The sequence below is a fragment of the Solea solea genome, chromosome 2, assembly GCF_958295425.1.
Source record: "Solea solea chromosome 2, fSolSol10.1, whole genome shotgun sequence".
NCBI lineage: Eukaryota > Metazoa > Chordata > Actinopteri > Pleuronectiformes > Soleidae > Solea > Solea solea.
The window spans coordinates 26,276,843-26,301,492 of record NC_081135.1 but is presented as its reverse complement, the minus strand read 5'-3'; the positions used below and the strand labels follow the sequence as shown (position 1 = coordinate 26,301,492).

Genomic DNA, 24,650 nt, shown 5'->3' with positions numbered 1-24,650 from the left:
TAAAATGATTGACGTAGGTAATATTTGTTTGTCAGTCTCTTATGAGCTTATTGAAGTACAATATCACCATCTCAGACTGGAGTGTTTACTGTCTTGTCTGTTTTTAATGAGTCAATGACATTTTCTCAAAGGCGAGGGGACACAGCAGCACTCCAGAGCCAAAACAAACACAGAGTTGAATATCCAGGTTTGTCAGACAGCAGCTGCTCTGTGGACTGCTCAGTTCGACCCGTGTGCGGCCTGCAAATGAGCATCTCTGTGTAGTCACCACAATGTCGAGAACTATATAAACATACTGATAATTCCACCTACATGTATCTTTGAAATATGGACGAATGACAACATTTTTAGACACCATCCCAAAGACCACAAACACACCAATCAAATTATTACTATTAAAGATGTTTGATATCATATCCCCAAACCTGCTTTCAATCTTAAAACAATTCTTTTTTGGCCAGATATGTCCTTGGTTACTTCAAGACTGACACACTTCCCAAAAACCTGATACTGTCATCAACACAAATGGCAGACTTATGTCTTCGGCTTTGCTTCTGAGCAAAAATGGTCTGCAATCGGCTTTCAAAAGTCCTGATCAATAATGATTTTGAAAAAGCTCTGTCATGTTTGTTTGCCTTTCTGCATGGAGTTTAAACCAGGATTCCTTCCACAGTCCAAAAAACATGCAGATCTGGGAATTAGGCAAATTGGACACTATAAATGAACCATTGCTGAGCAGTGTTGTAATCCTATCTGTACTTTACTTTGTTATTTGTATTTCTAGCAATGTTTACTTTTACTCCACTACATTTACTTAATAAATTGTGTACTTTTACTGCACTTTTCTAGTCTTGATGAGCTGCTTCGCACTACTTTACACGTTTACAGTGTCTTGTCTCGCTCAAGGGCACACATAGACTAGCAGAGCCAGGAATTAGACCCACAACCTCCCAGTTGAAAGACTGCTTGCCCTACCACTAAGCTACCATGGCTCATCCCTCAACTCCTCGATACTTTTACTTCTCAAACCTAAGTACATTTTATATCATCTTTTGATACCTTAGTAAAGTAAATGTCATATACTTCAAGACTTTTACTTATTATTAAATAAATAATATTATTAAAAAGTGAACTCAACTTCGACCAAAGTCATCTTCTGGTAAGATACAAGTATCCCTTTGAGGTACTTTATACAAGTGAACGAGTGAATGTGACTGTGAAAGTGATGGACTGGTGATCTGTCCAGGATAAACCCCGCCTTTCACCTTTCATGTCAGCTGGGATTGGCATCAGCGCCCCCATAACCCTCATGTGGAGGATAAAGTGGTAGAGGATGGCGGTGTAGGTGCTCAGTCCTGGTTCTTCTTGATCTCAATACTGCATTTGACATGGCTAATCGTCATACCATTGTGAACGACAGGCTGAGAACATGGGTTTACATCTATGGCTCTGCCCTCCAATGTGTCGAGTTATACCTTCCCTAACTCGATGTTTGTTGTGTCTGTGGATGACATTTCTTGTCTTGTCTGCAGAACAATAGCACCCTCTTGTGCTCACATGAATTTACACAATGAATTGAGTGGGTGGTGGTGAGTGGTTAGGGCAATTTCTCCATTCGCCTGCAATAAACAATGAACCCAAAATGATGGTGGTTCCTTTTGGGATTGTAAATACATCCATCTCCAAACAACACTTGAACCAAAAGTGTGCTTAATCATGTAACAACTAAATAAGGAGGTACAGTATAGGATCATTAACAAAACTTTAACTTTTCCATAAAACACAGGGTTGTAATAAAACAATCCAAAAGACAAAGTATATAGAATGTGTCCTGGTTTTTGGGCTAAATTAATGACTTTTGACTTCGGTCATTTTCTCTGTTTATCTTAGCTGTGCAGTTGCTGCTACTAACATTCCTTAAAGTGAGGTTCTAATCAATGGCATTCTCCTGTACCGTTCTTCAAGAAGAAGAATGCAATGTTTGTCACGACTTTGACATTAACCAGAGAGATTAAAACAGTGTAATCCATCTAGCTGCAGCCATTTTGTGTTTCTCAAATAACATTAAAAATGGTGCCTGGTCATTATTATTTTTCAGTCAGTCGTTCTTCCTGCACAAACTGTATTGTTTACCGTCTAGGCTCTATAGAATTGTTTTGTTTGTTTTTTATGAGTCGATGACATTTCCCCCAAAGGTAGAGGGACACACACACAACACAGACCGTGTGAGACAAAACAAACACAGAGGTGAACATCCAGGTTTATCCAGAAGCCACTGCTCTGTGGGTCGTTCATTTTGACCTGAGTGTGCAGCCATGAGCTCTTCTGCTCAATTACAACAACAACAACAACAACATGGAGAAATACACTGATGTCTAGAATGTACGGACGATGCCACTTGGATGAACATATTTTACTTCAGTATCGATCTACCATATATTTATTGTGCTGTAACGATAATGAGTACTGGCGTTCATTTGAAATAACTATAATACTTTAATTGATAACAGCAAATATATATATATATGACAACACACTGTCATTTTTCCCCTGTTTCATTTAAAATGACTGATATTGTCTGGCTACTAAATCTCAGGAATGTATAATTTCCTATCCTAAATATTGGTTCTGTGAGTTGTGAATATATTAACACCAACCACAGAACAATGGCACCATCTTGAGCTCACGTGAACTTCTGGATTTTGTTGTTCTGATCATATTGAATTGGGTGACTGCACTTTTGCCATCTAGCTGCAGAAAACAACATTAATGGTCTGCAGTGTGCATTTTGGGAATGTATATTAAATAATAACAATGTTTTACTCTACTTCTTAAACATACTTTTGGAATAAAGTAAATCTAGTTACTCAACTACTACATAGGTAGCAACTTAAGTGGATACAGTATAGCATCATTAACAATATAACTATTTAATACTGGTTTTCTTTTTTCAGTTTTAGTCATTTGATCATGTTTGTTTTCTAAAATAAAAATATAGAATAACAATTCTATATGCCCAAAAGTCTGAACTCTGTGCAGTGCAAACAACACATACGTGAAGACTTTTTCTTCAGCAAGAAAAAAGTACAACAAGAAAGGTATAGGTGACCCGAACCATCAATACTTCTAACCCTTGGTCTATCTTAACTTGATTAAATATTATTTATACCAAACATAGAGCCAATGCTAGTAAAAATCCAGTTGTTAAAAAGAGCACGTTATTGTACAGACTGAGCTATTTCTTCAAGATTGGCTCCAAGAGAAAGCTATTGTGTTCAGTCCTTGCCAGTAAGAAGCCAATTTAGAGCCTATACTGCGAACCAAAACACATAAATAATGGACAAGAGAGGAGATTATTCCAGAGCGAGTTTGAGTCCATCTGATGCTAATGACATATGTTTAAGGTCATGGTAGACATGATGTCATCTTGAGGATTTGGGGGCAGGCTGTGTCCAATGCATCTGTCCATTTTACCTCAGTCCTCTTTGGTCAAACATTTTCTTATTCCACCGCCTTACAGAGTTCCAATACTGTTTGTCTGCTTCTCGTCTAATAGGCAGAGTTGTGTTTCTTAGGAGATTCATATTCTTTATATTAAAGATGAAAAAATCAAATAACATATTATATAGCATCACATGCTTGATTACAAAGCAAAAATAAACAAATGATTGGCTCTTACACTTGAGGACAAGGGGCAATAGTAGTTATTATTAAGGTCTTTTTTAATTTTAATAATGATTTATCAATTATAAGTCCATATAAGTTATGAATTAAAACAATAATGGCGTAAGGAACACATTCGTTATTGTGTTTTTTATACCTGGCATTGCTAACAGTCAGTTGACAGTGTGGCAAACATACAGTTCTTAAAATTTCTTTTATGGATTTAGTTGTGTGATTTTATTGTTTTTGCTTTTAAAATGTCCCATCTCCTTTCATGTGATTTTGTCCTCTTGCTTTTATATGTGTCCTGCTTTTATTTATACTGACATTTAATGCTCTGAAATGTGCAGTTTTGCCTTACATTTGTGTTTTCAAAGGTGTTGTGTAAAGAAAAAAATAATGCAGTTATCATTATTATTATTGTTGTTGTCGTTGCTGAAAAAAACTCACACACACAACTTACTTAGTATTTATATTTACGATAAATAAAAATATCTAAAATCGTCTTCCAATAATCGCTCGCTATATTTGCTTTTATTTTGAAATGGTTAGCCGGAAGCTTGTGCGTCAATGTTTCCGCTTACCTCTGAGGTAATCGATGCGAGGTTAACTTCCTCCTCCAGTTCTGGCTTTTTGCCTTCGCAGCGAATCGAGTTGTGAAGTCCAGACGGTGCTAATGTGTGAAGAGTGGCACCGGAGAAAATGTCTCCTCGTTTACTATCTTCCTTAAATCCCAACACCGAGTGAATTTGTCACTTTTTTTATTGAATTTTTATCCCACCGAGGCTCCGCCGACGACAATGTTGGCGTCATGTAGGCTGTGCTCCTCAGACTTTGGAAAACAAATCGGGTATTGTCGGTGAATTCTCGGAAGATGGCAGAATAGTTCGACCCTTGTCAGTCCCCGAGCCTTCGTTAGAGCACTTTGACAAGGTAAGTTTAATGATTTCGTGTCTAAAATGTCATTTTAACCAGTGTGTGTTTGTCCGACTGTGCTGTATAATGAATGCAGACGTGGAGAAGTTTGCTGATTTCGTGGAAAAAGCTTCGTGACGCGCTCTCACTAGAAACTCTGTCTCCCTCTGAGCTTTTCAACGCCTGCTTTTACAGTGAGACATATTTTATACAGTTTATCCACCACTTTCTGCTAATATTGAATAAGCTGAGTAAGCAGAGGATTACATTTCTCTCTGTAAACCGTGCTATTTTGTAGTGTCTGTGTCAGAAAGGTTGGTCTGGTTTGTGTGTTGATTAATAGTGATGGTCCCCTCTGACCACAGCAGCAGGGATGGGACGATATATGATATTATCGCGCATCGCGATAAAAAACAAAACACTTACAACATTCCAATTGTAGTATTTTATATTAATTACTATGGAGAATGCAGAGAATAATTAATATGCAGTGTTTGTGTATGCTCACTTGCTATCATTAAATTCTGTCAATATTTTTTTTTTAGTCATTCTTCTTTTCCATTCAGTTTAAAATCTTCTAAATGCATGTTTACTAACACATGTATTATAACATTACATTTTTTTTTGTCAGTCATATATTCATCACAATTATAATGTGATTCTGATAAGCATCTGTCCCACATTTTCACAACAACACAGAAAAAGAAAAGGTCCCCTCTCTATTGCTGTAAATTTAACAATTAAATCAAGCTCTCAACGTTGCTGCTACTTGAGACTCTGTGAGAGTTTATTGTCATGCAAACTGTCTTTGGGAGGGTCGTTCCTGCTTGTGTCTCATCATTTCATGCTGAGCACATTTAACATCACAATTGTCCTGCAGGGGGTAAGAGCCAAAAGATATTAGAGAGCTTTCTGTGTGGGTTTAAGTTGTCTGTGCTGTAGTTTTTTAACTACTATTTAAGAAACACTTAGAAAAATTATCAGGAATTCTGCATACATGAGGCAAACAATATTTGTAGACATGTTTTTATGAGTAGGGGAACAATCAGCCCAAACAGGAAATGGTGATCAGAGGGTGCAAACTTCATTACTAAGGTGTTGATGCTAGCTGAAAAACACTCAGAGATAATTGAGCTGATTAAAAGATGTGTGAACGGGAATGTCTCACACTGAACTGTTGTTTTTCTCAGAATCAACTCACTGTGTTAGATCCTTGGTCCCACAAAAATTACATTTCTACATACTAATCAGGCTCCACCAGTAGTTCACATGAGTAGGGGGCATCTGAGTTTGCTGTTGAAATGGGAACATCCAATGTTTTCAGTTTTTATATCAAGTAAACAGAAATTAAATAAGGCTGTGCAATAATTTGAGGACGTTGTAGTCCTCAATGTGTGGGTCATTGTAGCCCAGCATTGTCTAATTTAGATTATAAAGCCTCTGGAAGTTCCACAATTTAAAAAAAAAATGTTCCTGCAGTCATTCTCTGTCCACTGGTGTCCACTGTAAGAGAAACACAACTGCAATTTTCACTTGGAAGACAAGAGAAAGAAAAAACCAAAACATTTGAAACTGTCATAAGTACTAAACACTACCAAGACTAATTTGTTCTTGTGATTTTGTGAAATTGACAGTACCATTACATCCCTACATTGTAGCATTTGCATGACAGTCTGATTGGCAAACATATATAGTTATAGTGTCTGGCATGGTGGATATAAATCAGCCTGGATTAGCCTCTTGAAATTGATTTGAACACTAATAACTCCCACCAGCTGATTCTGTAACACATGAGTAGTTGGTGGGCATTTAAAAACAGCATAGGGACAATAACTGAAAAGGTTGATGCTGTTGTGCCTTAGTCTTTGATGGATTGTAAGATACTGATATTCCCGAGTCAGAGAAGTAACAGAAGGTCATGCCGGGGTTGGAGAAATCTCAGTTGAAGTTACTTGTCCTGGTGAGTGGCTGTATTAAGTGGCAGTTAATGGCTAGGTGTTTGTGTGGTTGGTTGATGAGCTGGACAGCGTAATCCCATAGCCGGCCAGTCTCTAGGGTCCAGCCTCATTGTGGGTGCCTGGCATCCGCAGCCACTTGTGGCGTCGCGTCTGGTTGATAGCGGTCGGATAAAGGGACGTCAGTCAGTCTGGGCTGAGATATGGTTCAACTCCAGGGGATCTCTGGGATCCTGTTCCTCTTAGCTGAGGTGACAGGCCCCAGCATGACAGTGTTGACTCACATTGCTATTGTGACTGGCCTCCTCCCCCTTCTCGTCTCCTGGTCTACAAAAATTGTATTGTTTGGATTTGGTTCGGTGTCATTGTTTCAAGAGCCAATGTCTCATGAGTCGAACAATGTATTTCCAACAATGGGAGTGGTATGGGCCAAACACACCTAAACTTCTCTTGGTGTTCTAGGGGCCTTCAGTCTTTCTCAATCTGGTTTTGTAGTAATATTTGGTACCTGAGTAATGTATAATAGTCATTTTATTCCATCTCTCCATTTTGTGTAAACATGCATTAGGGGGAGGGGTGGCATAGCTGGGATCTGTGAGAGTGGAGGTAGTCACAAGCCTGTTTCTCTGTCTCTGTAAAAGGGCATAGATGTCCCAGGATGGTGGGACAGATGCAGACACTGTTGTTTCATATTCGCCTTCCAATGTAGAACACTGACATGCAATCCAGAATCACACACTGGGACAACATTGTGTGGACCAGCATAAACTCGGGGTGAGTCTCCGTATTAAAGGTGCGATCATCCTACAGCATTGTTGTGCAAGTCAACACTTATAATTGATGAATAGTTGAAGTTTTCTATCACGATAAGGGGTGTTTAGATATGGGGACATAAATGTCCAATAGCAATGATTTCTTGCCTCGGTAATTTGGTTGTTAGAATCATCTGGCACTTTGGGTTGGAACAATGTGCATGCAGAGTGAGAGGGAAGCACTCACTTCAGAAAACCCTGAGAGAGCATTTGGGGGTTGGGTGGAGTGTGTGTGTCTGTATGCATATGTCTGTGAGGAATCAGGTTACACAGTCTGTCATTAACAAGAGAACTGCAGTTATGAGACCAAGATAGACTGCTTCAAGTCTGAACACGAGTCTGAGACTCTGCTTTTCCATGTAGGTGGCTTTCAAGGAAGGGGAGGGAGCATGGAAAGAGAGCAGGATTTGGTTAGCACCAACCCAAGCTTCGGCGATATTTCTTCAGCTTTTGGCCAGATGTATGTGTCTCTGTGTCATGCTGACTTACTAGAATTTTTTACAAGCAACAGACCTGGCATCCGATGAGGCAGCAGGCTCCAGAGGAACACAGCGTTTGGGTGAAATTTGCTTCTACTCGATGATCTTTCTAGAAAGGGACCCTCTGTCTGCGGTGTTATTTTTAGTCAAAGGGAAAAAAAATCATAAGCCTTTTAATTATCATTAGACTTAGCAGCTCAAACACATGAGGAGAAATGCTGTCTGGGACTTGTGGGCACTGCAGTCTAAGCAGGACACAGGAAGTTAGAGGGAGAATGAGAACAAGATAAAAGACTGCCTGTGCATCTGCCAGATTTTAGTCTTGAATTAGTGTCTGCCATTTTGCATGTTCCTTGTCTTCTGGTGGCTCTGCACAGACTTATTGATTCCTTCTGTTCAGTTTCCAAATGTAGACGCACACTGGTGGAGACAGTGAGAGAGGGGAGACGAGACACTACTGTCTGCACAGATGCACACACACTCTCAGCTCTGCAGTGCTTCTGGCTCCCCTCCTCTCTCCTCACTAACCCCAGACTGCACTGGAGACAGTCTGCAATACACATTTTATGAGCCCTTCACTTGCTCCAGTGCTCTTCTCTTATCGCTCAGCGGCTGTGGCTTTGTTTCAGTTGCTGCCTCTCTCTGATCATCCCAGTCCCAGATATTTGGCTCTAATTTTGTGCAGGCATTTTGTCAATGAATTGAATCTCTTAAGCTTTTTCTATATGTGCTGAATCGTCTTTAACATCGGATATCAGAGATCTACCCTTGGTCAGAATTTTCATTGACTTATTAATTAGTACAATAAATAAGACTTAATAAGCAGAAATGTTACCCAGCCCTAAATATGAAAGAACAGTTTATATCCTACTTTCTTATTTGTGAGTTTAAGATTAAGTTTGTAAGAGACTGTTAATCACTGGTCTTTTTCCTTAGAAGTTTCTCCTCTCTGGAAGACCAGGAAACTCTCGACCATAAAGACTCCATTGGCAGCAGGATGTAGTGACCCAGGTCAGTCACGCTACAGACCATAGTGCCGTTAACACATTCATTGTTTTGGTGCAAGTTGTTTGCTGAGTGATTATCATCACAGTGGTGAATGGTTTGGTTGATGTATGTGGGTTGTCGGCTTAACTCTCTGAATCCTGTAGTGCGGTCTCTGCCAGATAGAGACCAGAATCTATCAGGTCTAAATATTTCCTAAGATTTGAGGATCAGCACATTCAGTTCCCTGGACTGGTTGCCTGATTTACTCCTTTCATAAGGATGGAAATGCGTTAAAACGATGGACAGGGATACAAATCAAGGTGTCCTTTTGAGAAAAGTACTGCCCCAGAGCAGTGAACTTTGTGAGATGGTCGTTTTGGAGGGAGAATGTTTGTGCATTCCTCTGCTGGCAAACACAGCTCAGGGCCATAAGGACAGTATTTGAATTGGCCGTTTCAGATGTTTTGATGGCTGTGTGAAAATGAATGTCTAATTGCTATGGTGACCATTACGTAAAACACTTCACAATGCCGTAAAATCTGAGGAGTTGTGTCTCACGAGACTTCACACAAAACAAAGCTACCATAAATCTAACGAGAGCCACAGAAATCTTGTCCATAAATTTTACTGTGTTGTGCTTCGCTGTGCAAACAACCTTCAAAGTTTCTACATAATCATGAAACAGAACAATTGTCTGTGGGTTAGACTCTCCCAGACCATCAGTCTTTGTTTCTGTCTTCAAGTATCTCCCGTCTTCCTCACAACTGTTGCCCAGCAGTAATCTTGTCCTGTCTGCTAATAAATCACTTTGAGATGGAGTAGAACTGATAGCAATCACTCAACTCAGTAATGCTTTACTTAAATTGGTGGTGATTGTTGCAGAGGTGGGAGGTTGGGTGGGATCACAGCAGGAAGAAAAGACAGATGTCTCCGATTACATTTGGTCTTGGTCGAATATAGTGTTTGTCTGTTTTTGTGTGTGTGTGAAATGACGGGCTTTGATTAAAAAATGTGACTATCCTAAACCATTGTTCTAGTTTGCAAGTAGAGAAAATCTCACAATGGGTTTACTTCTAAATAAAATCAGGAAATCAGGAAAAATGTGCTATTACTGATGCAGAATAGAATGGCAAATGCAACATTAAGTGCAGTTTAAAAAAAAAAAAAAAAATCATTGTCTACATTTCGTCAGACATCAACCACACAAACCGGCACCTCCAAAAACTGATATAGTGCAGCCTGACACAGATTTGTTATCTAGACTTTATTTAGACCGTCATTGCATGAACCCGCATGTTTGCTGTGATCTCACCATGTTTAGGATCCTTCAGCCAAATACAAAGCAATCTTGCCACTAGATGACAGGACTAATCACACTTGTCGTAGATAAATTACATTAGAGATATTTTAGAGGTCACAGTGTGGTTTGGGGTTATGTCCTCACACACTCTAAAATAGTAATTTACTTTGAAAATCCAGGTTTAGTTCAGCAGTGCTGTCTTTTTAGATTGCAAGATTTAATTTCAATTCAGCACTGATATTGGAAGCATTAGTCTGCACCCCTGCCCTTAAAGAGAAGATTCATTTTATTTTACACTCAATTCGAAGTAAAAAAAAGGGTGTGTACTCGTTCAATGCAGTTTTCATTCCAAGTGTTGTATTTGCATATAGGCAGAAAGTTGAACGTGTGGATTCGCTGAGTAGTAGTGTGAATATGAAAGTGGGCTGCTGCTTTTGCCCTCAGGTCGATATTACACCCACAGCCATCTAGGAGCAAGCCATCTGTGTGTCCCTGATGGCATGCTGGCACTTTGGCTGTCTGGGTCGGGGACGGGGACAGGGACAAAAACAGCAGGCTCTGCATTGCCCCAGTCTTTGCCATTTTCCTCCCTTTCCCTCCTGCAGTTTGCTGCAGTTTCTTCGGTGCGCAGGCTATTTGTGCCACGGTAACTGTGCCAGCCTGCCAGCTCAGACGCATATTCTACCTCTTGTCTCCCTCTTTGCCAGCATGATGACTCAGCAGCTCCTGCAGAGCTTCTAGCCTCCTCCCTGCTCAACCTCAGCGATACACCATGCTCATCAGACAGAGTAGTGTTCTGTCATTTTCTCCTTCCCGCTGACCTGAATACAGAACAGACCAAAAAAAATAAACCACCCAAACAAAATGTTTTGTATGCTATTGGGTCAGTTTTATAATGACATCAACAAATCCTTTATCCTTCATCAACAGGGTATAAAGTCCTTGTGGGAATGTGCACAGAACAGCATGATTGTCTTTTTGAGTTCTGTTGTACCACAAACAGCGTTTGATTTGCGTGGCAAGTTTAAAAATCATTGTCTAATCACTTTAAACTCTGCTCAACTTCTCAGAGAAGTGCTCATTAAGGGGTTACAATAATACCCCATTGACTTGCAACTAAATGTATAGCTACATATGTTGGATGTATAGATAGATATATAGATAGATATACCGTTACAAGTATTGAGTCTGGTGCTTACACTGCTGCACCACATACCACTTAACTCATTCAAGTGAGCTGAGCAGGTGTGCGGCAATAAGCCAGTGTGTCACCAGTTTGGAAGTACGATGTCATCGTTCATTGTCATGCTAGGTTTCTTGCTGCTGCAGCCATAGGGCACAGCCCACACCTCGCTCACCGAGTAAAGGCAGTGTTCTCAATTGAATCAAATGCCTGACCCAGGGTTTTACCATTCCAAATCAAACTGTACCATGATGGAAACCAAGCATAAGAGAAGCATTTACGGCATGTTTAAACAGCAGTAGTATCTAATGTTGTATTTCGTTCACAGTGAAAGTGAGACAAACAATGGTATTATTATCATAGTGTCGGCAAGTACTCAAAAATAAAATAAGTGTATTTTGTACTTGCTTAGTCAGAAAAAAATGGTGTATGTGCATCCCTAGTTACAAGTCACTGCTTTTTCACAAAATGCTACGCAAAATTTCTTGAGCTAAATAACACTGTTAGTAGTAGATGGTTGATAAGTAGACACTAGAAATGCTACCAGTGCTGTTTCCCAACCATTTGTTGTGAATTTAGAATAAACAAAACATACATATTGATGGTAGCACTGTTTGTTCAGGTGGTTATTGATACTTCAGTACTACCCAGTGAGGATTTTACTTTCTTAAAACCAAATCCAAAACCCTAGTAGAGGCGGTTGGTGGTTGCCTATTACAACACCACATTAGAGGATACAGGAAGAGGGGATAAAGGGAAAGATGGGGGTTGAGACAGATAGTGGGGGAAATAAGATCACAGCTTTGGCAGGATGTCAGCTCTGTGAAGATACACTGCAGAAGACTGCCAGAGAATTCAATACGCGAGGATAGACGGCTGCAACATACACATACTCACGTTCACATACAGAACACATTTGGTTCTGCAAATGCTAGCCCTGCTTCTCTCCTTCCCAAGAATCCCGTCTGAGGTTTCCAGTATCAGAACTAGTCCTGGCCATGTACTCATCAAGAAAACCTGTTAGCTTGTTTCATGATATATGACACCAGCTAACCATGCCTCATGTGTTTGCTAGATGTGGAGCAGTTTCCTTTAATTTTTCCGTGCTTACATACAATTAATAGTGTAAATAGAAAGGCACACTGTACATTTTACAGGTGGGAGCCACATGTTTGCAGTGCGTAGGCTGAAAGGTTTGTTGTGTACATACAACAAACATATAACATGGATAGCTGCTTGATATTTATTGCATGGCTCACTGCTTATGAGACCCGATCCAAGACAAAATGTCTGCGTGGGGGAGACAAACTGAGACAGAGATTATTTCAATGCCTGTTGAGTGTCTCGCAGCTGTAAATGTAAACAAAAATGAAAAATGCAGCAAATCATTTACCTACATTAATTGAAGCCATGAAGTGGAGCCCGGTGACATGCTCTACTTAGTTAATTGAGGTGAGTTATTGATCTGCCAGCTGGTGTGAGGATATTCAGCTCTCTGTTGGCTTTCTACATGAATGATATATGAGTCAATAACAAGATGGCTAGTCAGACAAAACCAGTTTATTTAGGGTCTAGCAAAGGGCTTCAGACTATTGTCTCTCACTCCCCTGCTTATCTCTTTGTCCTGTTTCCTTTTGCCTCCTAGCTTTTCAACAGCCCAGTCCACTGCCAGCATGGTGCCCTTCTTCCCCCTGTCCCCGTGGGTGCTGACACTAGACACCTCCTTGTCCCACTTCTTTGCCTTTAGCCCACCTCAGCCCAGTCTAGCCCATCTCTCTCTCTCTCTCTCTCTCTCTCTCTCTCTTTCCTTCTCTCTCTCTCTCCCTCTCCCCCTGGCCCTGTTTCATTCTCTGACCCACTGCCCCCCACTTGCCCGTGGTTACACCTCCTCCTCAAGCCCTCCTGCCCACTTTCTGCCTCCACTGGTGCCCCCCCCGTCGCCCCGACAGAGCTCCTGATTATCTCTGTGTGGCAGCCTCTGTTTTGTGCTCTGATTAAGGTAGCAGCATGCAGTCTGTGTGTGAGTGGTCTGTACAGATGCAGCCATTGGGCTAATTCTAACACTACATGCTTAATCATTTATGTCTGGGAGTTGGGCACAAAGGCTTGAAGGGGGGTGGAATTAGCCGGGGGTGCTGGGGTATTTATCAGTGGCACAGATGCACTGAAGCTCATACACACACACACACACACACGCTGCCAAGATAACGGCTCCTTGTGCTGAGTATGGCATAAGCGGGTCTGGCTCCAGGCTATGATGTTTCCACAAAACTGACATATTATCTTAATAAAATGAGTCGTTAGAGGCCTTTTTCCTCCCTAGAGTTTACAATGTGAGCTAAACTATTGGTCGCAAATCTGTCACTGGGTAAACCAAAGCAAACAAACGCCAACTACACACCGTATGTTGATGCTGCTAGAGACACATTAAATATTGAAAGATAAGACTGTCTCCAGGTCTCTAAATGATAGTATTTGGGCACCCACACTCATTCTCCCCGCTGTGCTCCTCTTTCTCTTCCTCCTCCTCTCATGTCTGTCTGCTTCTCTCCCCTCACTGCCAAGCAGTCTGTCCCTCCAGCACACGTACACAGAAACATGCACACACAAAGGCACAGCCAATAGGAGAGTACCAGTTTCCCCATTGCTTGCCAGTCAATGCCTTGTTGCCAGGACAACAGGAAGGCATGGGACCCACTTTACTTGAGTATTTTAAAGTTGTAGTTGACTCTTTCAAAAAAACAAGAGAAGGTCTTCCTTCTTTAAAATTGCTCTCAATAATATGCATAGGTCGACTGCTAATCCTGTTGATATTGCTCTCTTTGTCATCTTTCTTGTGAATTATTTGATGACTATGGTATTTTAAAGCATAATATAAATATTGCCATCGTTTATTTCAGACCCATTTGCCGACTTTGTTCAAGTGGCACTAATCACACATCCATTAACCACAAGTAGCCCAGCTCAGTCTTGGTGTTCATGTTTTGTGTTTGTTTTCTTTCTCTTCTAGGTCCACAATGACAGCTGGCAACATGTTTCTCTTGGTTTTGATAGTCCTGGTCGTTCCCTGCTCTAGCTTAGAGGGTAAGTCTCACTCTCTTCCACCATCTCATCATATTCGTCTGAGAACACAGCTTTCAAATGTTCGACTTAAAGGGAGGATAGGATTCGGTTAACACAGATGGGCATTACCTGATTGAATTTATCACGCTTGCTACATCAGATGATAGTGTTTTGTGTTGCAAAGCTATCCACCTCATTACAGTACAGTAGGTTACATATTGTCTTAAAATGTGTGCAGCGATAATGTTCCCCTTTCTTTTTTTTTACCTAAATTATACCATCTATCAGCCTCTGTACCTTACTGTGCCCCCGTCAAGTGTCTTACATCCACAGACCAAATGTTCACACATTTTTTTTTCTCCTCCTCTCATCACCTCCCCCTGTCTGTCTCCCTCTTTTCCACTGTCTCTCAGTGTTATTTTAAACAACTGCAGTGGTGGTGGAATGCAGTGGAAAGTGAAGTTTTTAGGCACTCCCCATACCTACTCCCCATGTACAATGTACTATATAGATTTTTTCTTTTCTTGCAGGTGAGAGCAGTGTAAGGAACTTTGTATGTGTGTGTGATGGATCATCATGCGATAGTGTGGACCGGTGTTTTGGCCGACAGTGCTTCACCTCTCTTTCAATCCTGAATGGGGCATCAGTCCTCCAGAAGGGCTGCATTGTGGTTAATGAAGGGCCTCTGATCTGTGGAATCCCACCATCGCCTGAGATGGTAGTACAATGCTGCTCTGGGGATTTGTGTAACATGAACGTCTCCTTGGAATCACATGGGAAAGGTGAGCTATTGGCTTTGTAACATTGTGAGAAATGCCCTGGATATAATTTTCAAAAATGGTTCCTATAAATTCTCATGAAACACATCCCCTCAAGTGAATTTCATCTTTCACTCTTTGTTAACTGCTGTTGATATATGTGTATATATACACACACATTCAACTTAATTTCCATGGATGATCTCATTGAAACACTAAGAACAGCAACAAAACAATAGAGTAGGACATTCAGTAGAGATACAATAATGTTCATCAAGTGGTAAGTGCAAGCAGATTTTTAATAGCCAGTGATGGCAAGAGCATTTACTCACAGACTCTCTCTAAAGGTAATTTAAAATCAGGGTTTAAGTGTTATTTTGCCCTCAACTACATTTTACATTATTCATATTCTGTCTGCTGTCTCTCCTAACAAGTTTTGACTTTTTAAACAGTCAACACAGTGAGCTCCATATATATATATATATATATATATATGTGTATATATCGTGACTGTGGTTAAAATCATTAAACCCATAGACCACATATAAAATATAGATGCCAACCATGAAATTAGAATATATTGAATAACCATTACAGGGCGAATTTGCTGTTTGCTTAAAGAACTCCATTTGAATGGAAGTCTATGGGGAAATGAGTCTACCTCTCACTTGATTTATAACCTCAGTTAACATTTTCCTGAGGAGTTATTGGCCTCAGTCATTAATTTCAGGTCTTCTGCAATAGCACAGGATGCCAATTTTGTTAGAGGAAAATAGATGATAAAGCACGGCACATCTGAATGGACACCAGTGTGATTGACTGCTGGTGTTGTCCAATAGGAACTCGGGTGCTGGTGATGCCGATGAACTTTGAATTGCACAGGGATATGTTGTGGCCAAATCACGATTCTTGAGGCCTTAAAAACGGGTGTTGACATTCTTATTGGTGACATCCCAACCAGTTACCACTTAAAATAACACCATATAATGTACAAAACAACTGGATCCATAGGTAACGTGAGGCCAAATATATACAGAGTTGCATATGAGACGGTGACATTTCATGGAATGCGTAGTACCACATCATGTCTCACTATTATCGATTCACATGAGACGCGATTCTAATTATGTGTAAAATAACTCAGCATATTTGTTTGTATTTCATTTTGAATAACTATAATTGATGAAAAGATAACATGATATAATTAACTAACTTGTACCTGGCAGGAAATGTTTGAGTGTTCTCCCAACAGCCATAGAAAACTACAAATTTTATATTAGCAGGTTGGATTACAGAATATGTAATATTTTCCTCATGCGTTTAAACTTCAGCAGTCTCTTCAATAGCTGGCCAACACAGTCCTTTTCAACCTGCATGTTTTCTGATCTGAAAGAATGCCATTTAATTTAATGGCATACTAATGGTATTGCTCTAATGGGTTTCCCCGTATCTCTTTCTGCTGTTATCAGATACAGAACTGTCTGCTGGCAGACCAGTCCTCAGAGACCAGGAGTGTGTGTGTGAGGGCGGCGTGTGTGAGCGTGACCATCGCTGCACAGGGCAGCAGTGTTTCTCCTCTCTGAAGATGATTGATGGGATGGCCGTCCAACAGAAGGGCTGCCTGAGGGACAATGAGGAGGGCAGAACCACCTGTGCCGTACCACCTTCATCGGCCCATGTTATAAAGTGCTGCCAGGGCCATCTGTGTAACATGAACGTCACTGTGCAAGCTCCTGGGAAAGGTGACTTTGTACACATTGTACACAATTCTCTTGGCTGCTGTTTATGATGGCCCTTATGTTACTTGGTTATTTATATGTATACTTGTTATAACTTGGGGTGTCTTGTTGTTAATGTTATTATTCTGCCTGTGTTTAGTCTATGTTAACAGAACTGGTGTAACATTATGTGTATGCTGCCTCTTTTATCTGAAACAAGGATCTGTCGAGCAAGAGGCATTTATCGCTTCAAACCATGAAACAACTGGGTTTTTTGAGTAGTAGAATTAACTTCTGAGACTTTTTTGTTGGGGCTTTTTGTCATACTCCAGCCTTTACAAGTTGCTATTGCCTCCATCTATCTTGACAGAAAACCAATCACTTCATGTCAGCACTGCTATAATGAGAAAAACAGAGTGTCGTGTGGCACTGATAGGCTTAATCAGCACTGTTAGAACTTTGACAATGTACCACTGCAATTTAAACTCTTGTATAATTCCCTGTTTTTGAAGAAACTCTCTTTGCAGTTGCACTGTGTAAACGCCATCATGTTCATATTGACGCATACCGAGTGAGGTTTACTTGTTAAATACTAACCTTGTTTTCTTCCTGAATCTTTGCAGAGGAGGAAGTGAAGGCCCTGATTAAACAGGAGCATGAGTGCGTGTGTGAAGGCACCTCATGTGAAACTGGCAATCGCTGCATGGGCCACCAGTGCTTCTCCTCCCTGACGGTCAATGGGGGCTCCTTGGTGTACCAGAAGGGCTGTTTTAAAGTCTATGAGCAGAGCACGTTGACATGTAAGACCCCACCTTCCAGGGACCAGATTGTGGAGTGCTGCCAGGGGCCCCTGTGTAACATGAACAGCACTGTGGAGTTGCCTGTCAAAGGTACAGTAATATACTCCCCTAAATGCAACACAAATACAGTTTATTTCTGAACTGTATGCTCAATCTGTTGGTGTCAACGAAAATGCGAGTAGTGTCCATGTAGTTCAGCCATTGTTGTGTTTTAGAAGTAACATATCATCATTTTCTGCTGAGTTGGCCAATGCTATTCTGTACCGCTTCTGTTGGCCTGATTTACACCTCTGCGTGGTCGTCTCACTCCTGGCACCCCATGAAACAGAAGTGACGGGGCAGACGGTGCAACTCGAATACTATTTAGTCATGGTCCACTTCCCACCTGTCCTCTCGGAGGCTGTCAGAGCTGGCTGACGCAAGCCAAGAGGGGGCAGCCACCTGAGAGTGAAGGAGAAGCAGGCAACTAAACATAGAGCTATTGTTAACCGTTTAGTCTCTTTACATTTTTACTTTCTCTCTTCATGAAGGAATATTTGAACCTAAAATGACTCTGAAAATGTGTCCTATGTCTCTAATTCCCTGTTATGTTGTAAAATAATCTCAGTCGAGATTAGCTTTTCCGCTCCATATCAACTACCCTACTTAAAAATGTATATCACTTGACCATTTTAGTGACACTGGGCATGTATGTGCCAGTGTAAACTGAAAACTGATTATCTCCTTTGCAGTAGACTCAGAAAGTACTGCTAACAAGAGACAACAATGGTGAAAAGCAAGTGAACTGAAAATGAAAAGAAAGTGCTAAATGAGCCTTTTGTCCACAGCTGATAGTCGAATTGTGGCTCATATGAACCGTTTAGGAAGAGAAGGCAGGTAACTGTCATCATTTCTAAAGACCACACTAAGACACTTCCATTCAACTGCACCGGCTTGTTGAATGTGTTACTAGTTATGTGCATTTGAGAGAAAGAGTTCATTATGTGAGTTGGGAAAAGGGGATCATTGTCTATGCTGCAGGCAGAGCTGAGGACTCTTTCCCTTGGAATTTTTTTGGAAAGTGTGAATGGCGGTCAGTTCTTGAGGCTGAGATTTGCTTGCACTCTTACCCTCAATTGGTTTTCTGAGAAACTCTGCAGAGTGCGTAAATGTGCATGATCGAGCCCCAGCATGTGTTGTCTGGTCAGAATTAAAACAATTATTTATATGAATAGGCACACATCAATGACCTGAAGAATTTCACACATTTGAAATCTTTCTCCACCCTCACAGCTGATGAGCTGCCAAACTACAGTGTGACCACCCTGACTGTTGTCATTGTGGCGCCCATCATCGTCCTCATCATCCTCTCTGCTATCGCGATCCTGGTGTTCAGACGCATTCACCACAACCAAATGGAGAGATTAACATCCCGAGATGCTGAATATGGAACTATTGATGGCCTCATAGCATCAAATGTGGGGGAGAGCACTCTGGCGGTGAGTAGTGGAATTATAAAGAGTTCACTGTCTGCACAAGAGAATGTCTCCCATATATGAAAATTTAGGTTATCTTAAGTGCTTGTTTTTTTTATATAAGCCACCACAAAGGTTTTATTTGAGCACCAGAAAAAAATAAAGATTTTGTTGCCGTCTAGTGTTTAAAAATGACCTGTCAATTATTCGAAATAGTGAGAGCACATCACTGTGTTGGGATTTTGGGTGGTAGGTTGAGTGCTTGTTGTGTGTTGCTCTTGAGATGTATATGTGTGTAGTACTGGGAGTTGGATGGAAAACCCCCTTCTAAAATTATGTGTTGTGTTATCTTGGGGGATTGTGCTGTCCGATTATGGGACTTCTCCCTATTTTGTGATTTTCTAATCCAGCTTTGTGATCAAGGCATTCATGCGGTGGCACTGTAATCAACAGTTAAAATCTTCTGTGCTGTGATTGAACAAACATGGCACGGACCCTAAACTGACGACATCTTGTAGCTGCTCAGACATCTTTTTTCCTTTTTAACAAAATGGTTGTCAAATGAGACTCGTCACCCTTTTAGCTATTTAAACTACAGAGTACTTCAGATCAATTCAGAATTAAACAAGTTTGCTAGATCTTTATTGTTAAATGTCATAATTAACCTCTCCTCTTTATTTCAGTAAATGTTATGAACATATTGACACATACAGAGAAGGTTACAGTCTGGAATTTAGTTGAACTCTTGAGTGCGGGCAGTTCTTGTGTAAAACTTGTTTTGCATCTTCTCAGTCATTTTTCCAGTTGGTTAGAGGAATGTCTTTTTGCTGTTTATTTTCTCTCCACTCAACCGTGGACTGCAAGTTCTCTTGAGAGTGGTTTGTGTTTTGAGGCCCGCTAAGCCGATCCAGAGTTTAGGTGGAGTCCTGTGGTTAGCGTTTAGTTTTGAAAGACAACCCAGCACATTTATTGGCTCCCACACTGTGTAATCATGTTGTATGCTCACAGTCTAGTTTGTGCCCCGAACAAAATACATGGCTGTTGTCATCCATTTTGTGATCCCATGTGGTTATAAAAGATGTTATTGTACTGTAGTGCAAGTTTTTTTTTTAATTTGTGGAAGCCTTTGCTGTCATCTGTGTAAGTACGTGTAAACGTGTCAAACCCATGCTTATTAGCTTTATGAACCTTGCAAGTAACATGTCCAGTTAGAGTATGGTCATGCATGTGCAGAGAGGAAGAGTTTGTTTTGGCTTTTATTCAAGCTCTTTCCAAAGTCCATCAATACACTTGGCAACAGAAAGGTCCAAACATGGAGCAGCACAATGTTTGTCTCAGCATAATTAAAAAGTGCCTGGCAGCAGCATGAGAAATGTTATTAGCTACAGTGGTTTAGCTGTGAAAAGCAAATCAGACTGAACCACATGTGCCTGTCCCTCTGCAGTCAGCTGCCCAGAAGTCATCTGTGAATACAACAATATTGCAGTACTCTGATTGCTCTGCTGCCTAACAGCCTTGTCCATATATATCTTCCTAAAAACAATGCTCTCTCTGCAGAGTAGCTCGTCATTCATTTTGTGGCATCTGTCTCTCATTCCTGTGTTGAGATTCCAAGTAGTCTCTCAGCATCGCTGCTCTCTGTTGTTTTCCTCAGTGTGTGCAGTCATTGTTGTTGCTCAGCAGCTCCTGTCTCTGTGGATGTGTACTGCCCTCCTGTGGCAGCACCAGTGCGCTGCACATTTTAGAGCAGAGATAAAAATAAAAGGCTTAGCAGTGATGCACCTGTTTTGGAGTCTGGATTTGGCTGATGGATTAGATAAAATCGCCAGCACCCACACTGGTCATGAGGGAGAGGGATAGCACTTCTGATGTTTACTCAGCAGGGGGCACTCTGCACCTTCAGCAGTGACACACACTTAGACTCAAATACTCAGCGTATTCCCGTCCATCACATGTGGGTGCCACATCAAAGGAGGCCTGCTTGTACTAGTATTTGATCCGTCCCACAAGCTCCTTATTTCGTCATGTTTAGCCTTGAGCCAAACATGACGAGCTACAAGGATTCATTTAGATGACGCACATTGAAATACACAAGTCATGTCGTCTTTATTCCTGTCTTTCTCTTTCCCCAGGATTTACTGGATCATTCGTGCACTTCTGGTAGTGGCTCAGGACTTCCATTCCTTGTTCAGAGAACTGTTGCTCGACAAATTACACTCAATGAGTGTGTGGGTAAGTGTCCTGGTCAAGGCTGTTTTTTTTACCTCAGTAAAAACTAATTTAGCTTTCTCATTCTTTTTAAATTAGTTGCCGACTAAGGGGCCCACTTACAAAAAATGTGGACTTCTTTTAAAAGAAATGTGGTCCTCGCTCAATTTAAGCCTCAGAGCAGCTGTGCTGTTAAGCAACACCGTGTCAGACATTCAAATACAGTTTTTCTATTGGTGCATATCATGTCGATGCTTCTCTTCCCATTCAAGTCAATGGGAAAGATAAATTGTAGATCCCACTGTATAATGACAGACCAGTGAAAACATTGACGCATTGTGTAAATTCTTCCTTGAATGAGTATGACCGGTTATAAAACTGGAATTTTTTTTTTGTGTACATGTTTACTGATGATGATTCATTCTCCTGTGCCTCCTCGTCGTAGTGCTTCCGAGTTAATTGAATACATGGAAAACAAGTACTTTCTGTACAAACAACATCAGTTTGAAGTACATATTGTGGTTGCAAAATGGATAAGGGCTGTGGGATTTCTTTCTGAGAGTGAGCCAGCCCAGTATAACTGTGCAATAGTTCCAACAATGGTGTCCCTTGAGCCAAAATTGCCCAAACTTGAGTTTTGATGAGTTGTTGTGTCTTAAGTGCCTTTTACAAATGGCATAAACATGTTGTCATAGTCTTCAGGGTTCAAGGTTAACTCGTATTGCAACAAGAGGTTAACTCATTGTGCTACACTACTTACAGTGTCTGTTGCTTCCCGATTCTCCTACAAAGTACCAACAATTTAAGTTTGTATGAATCGATTTCTGGGTCTAGTTGCTCAATATTTACCTGATGTCACCAGACAATTAGTGATGTTGTATGCTATTTGTAAAAGAGCAACTATTGAGAAGTCCACAGTTGATTATTTTCCCCTCGAAACTGCCCCTGTAGAGAAAAGAGTAAAGCAAGGTAGAAAAACCCAACAGAAAACATGATTTGTTTCTGTCTATTAATTAAGTTTGTTTTTTGTCTTGCAGGTAAGGGCCGTTATGGTGAAGTGTGGCGTGGTCAGTGGCAGGGGGAAAGTGTTGCTGTCAAAATCTTCTCCTCCAGAGATGAGAAGTCCTGGTTCAGAGAGACTGAGATCTACAACACAGTGCTGTTGAGACACGAGAACATCCTTGGTATGTAAAACTTGTTGACTCGGGTCAGAAGGTAATACATGTTAAAAATATCAATATGTATCGAGTTGACTTATTGCATTTATATCTGTAAACATAGGCTTCATAGCTTCGGACATGACTTCGAGGAACTCCAGCACTCAGCTGTGGCTCATCACTCACTTCCATGAGATGGGCTCTTTGTACGACTACCTTCAACTCAGCACCCTTGACGCATCCAACTGCCTCCGCATGGCGCTCTCCATCGCAAGTGGCCTGGCACATCTCCATGTGGAGATCTTCGGCACTCAGGGCAAACCGGCCATCGCCCACCGAGACCTTAAGAGCAAAAATATATTGGTTAAAAAGAATGGACAGTGCTGCATTGCCGACCTTGGTGAGAATAGTTACATTTTTTCTGTATTGCCACAGTATATTTTTTCACCTCTTTTTTTTTGCTTTTATATGCATGTACAGTATATCATTAAGTTGCACCAGTTACTACAAACATTCATAATTTAATTATGCAAACATTTATAAATTCTAGTGGAGGAACCAGAAGTGTACAGGCATTTACAGAGTGAGGCTGAATGTTAGGCAAATGTTTATTAAAGGGTCCACTAGACATATTAACCATTAAATTAAATAGTGCTCATTAAAATAAACACTACACTGTGAATTTCCATAACAGTGAAGCTACAGAAATGGCTTATTTAATGTTTTTGTGTGTGGGATTTGCATAAGAGTTGCATTTGCAGTGTTGTCACTCCACTCCTCGCATCTTTCCTCTCACCGTAATTATTGTGAAAACTGGAAGAAGAACCGCTGTTAAATGAACCTCTCAGCCCTTAACCAAAACTCATTTAAGAAGAACTCAGGCCACTTCATCCAATAAGCCTATGTTCCCTCCGCAGATACTTGAATACAATTTCAGGTACAAGCCATAACAGGCTTGACATGGTTACAAGATTGATGCAATAAATTCTGCTCCGGATGACGCATTTTACTGTCCTGACGAATATGGCAGCAGTTGTTTGTCTCCCAGGAGGCTTGTTGTATGTGAGTGCATCCTATGTGGAGTGAAGAGGACTGTTTACAACAAACAAAGTAGTGATTCAGCATTAAATCTGCTCATAATGTGTTTTTGTAAAATCATTTACTCACAGCAGATAATGGACTTTCACAAAATAATAAGTGTTCGATGCCATTTTGGTGCTAAAGTACTTATATGATGGGTTGTGTGTTGGAAGGGGATCTTTAAAGTCTTTGTGTCTTGTCGTTTTAGGTCTGGCAGTGATGCATTTTCAAGACACCAACGAGCTGGATGTGGGGAACAACCCTAAAGTTGGCACAAAGCGCTACATGGCCCCCGAGGTCCTCGATGACTCTATCCAGATGGACTGTTTTGAGTCCTACAAGAGAGTGGACATCTGGGCCCTGGGCCTCGTCCTGTGGGAGATTGCCAGGAGAACAGTCAGCAATGGTCAGTATGTTTAACACAACCTGTTGGATTCAGTGACACTTATAAAATCAGTAACTGTCACATTGCATTACCTGTGAGCGCAGACTGCACACAAGCGAACACAAGCACACCTCCAGTTTGCATTTGATTATCTACTTTTTTAATAAATCATCTTCTAATCTGATGATTATACACCTTAATGTCTTTCTATGTTCATCAGTTGTCAGTATAACTACTATTTGACTTTTTTATTTGAATAGATGCGACTCCTGTCATGAAATGTTGCATGTTCTTCTGTACTCGCAGGTATTGTGGAGGACTACAAGCCGCCTTTTCACGACGTGGTCCCAAGTGATCCCAGTTTTGAGGACATGAAGAAAGTTGTGTGTGTGGATCAGCAGAGGCCCAACATCCCAAATAGATGGTTTTCAGACCCCGTAAGTCAACATTTAAACCCTGTAAGTAAATATTTCTGCTCTCCCAGTAAAAAAAAAGCTCATCGATGTATTTCTCCAAATTCACTTCCAGACTTTATCCTCCATGGCCAAACTCATGAAGGAGTGCTGGTACCAGAATCCGTCAGCCAGATTGACAGCGTTGCGCATCAAAAAGACTCTCACAAAGATCGACAACTCTCTGGACAAAATCAAAACAGACATTTGAGCCTGCCTTGAGAAGACGTACACTAAAGGCCTTTAAATACTGAGGGTGGACCAGCGTCGAGAAATCTCAA

The 24,650-nt window shown here is 40.9% G+C and overlaps 1 protein-coding gene across 3 annotated transcripts; it reads left to right on the top strand.

Annotated features, from left to right (window-relative positions):
* Positions 1 to 4,267: 4,267 nt before the first annotated feature.
* LOC131448927 (activin receptor type-1-like) lies at positions 4,268 to 24,593 on the top strand. 3 transcript variants are annotated; one of them, XM_058621769.1, is made up of 13 exons: positions 4,268 to 4,596; positions 8,764 to 8,835; positions 14,305 to 14,378; positions 14,888 to 15,139; positions 16,585 to 16,857; positions 17,457 to 17,723; positions 18,906 to 19,111; positions 21,220 to 21,319; positions 22,333 to 22,479; positions 22,577 to 22,852; positions 23,741 to 23,938; positions 24,224 to 24,354; positions 24,446 to 24,593. In XM_058621769.1, the coding sequence occupies exons 3-13, from the start codon at positions 14,312 to 14,314 to the stop codon at positions 24,578 to 24,580; spliced, it is 2,052 nt and encodes a 683-aa protein (XP_058477752.1). In that variant the 5' UTR covers positions 4,268 to 4,596; positions 8,764 to 8,835; positions 14,305 to 14,311; the 3' UTR covers positions 24,581 to 24,593. The 3 variants fall into 3 exon arrangements, with proteins under 3 accessions (XP_058477752.1, XP_058477744.1, XP_058477735.1); XM_058621761.1 differs by having other exon boundaries at positions 8,761 to 8,835; XM_058621752.1 differs by lacking the exon at positions 8,764 to 8,835.
* Positions 24,594 to 24,650: the final 57 nt, after the last annotated feature.

Bases quoted from the DNA above. Each gene is read 5' to 3' on its own strand.
- LOC131448927 (XM_058621752.1), top strand. From the start codon at position 14,312: ATGACAGCTGGCAACATGTTTCTCTTGGTTTTGATAGTCCTGGTCGTT. The intron at 19,112-21,219 runs GTGAGTAGTGGA...CTCTTTCCCCAG, and splicing joins TGGGGGAGAGCACTCTGGCG to GATTTACTGGATCATTCGTG. The intron at 22,853-23,740 runs GTGAGAATAGTT...TTGTCGTTTTAG, and splicing joins GTGCTGCATTGCCGACCTTG to GTCTGGCAGTGATGCATTTT.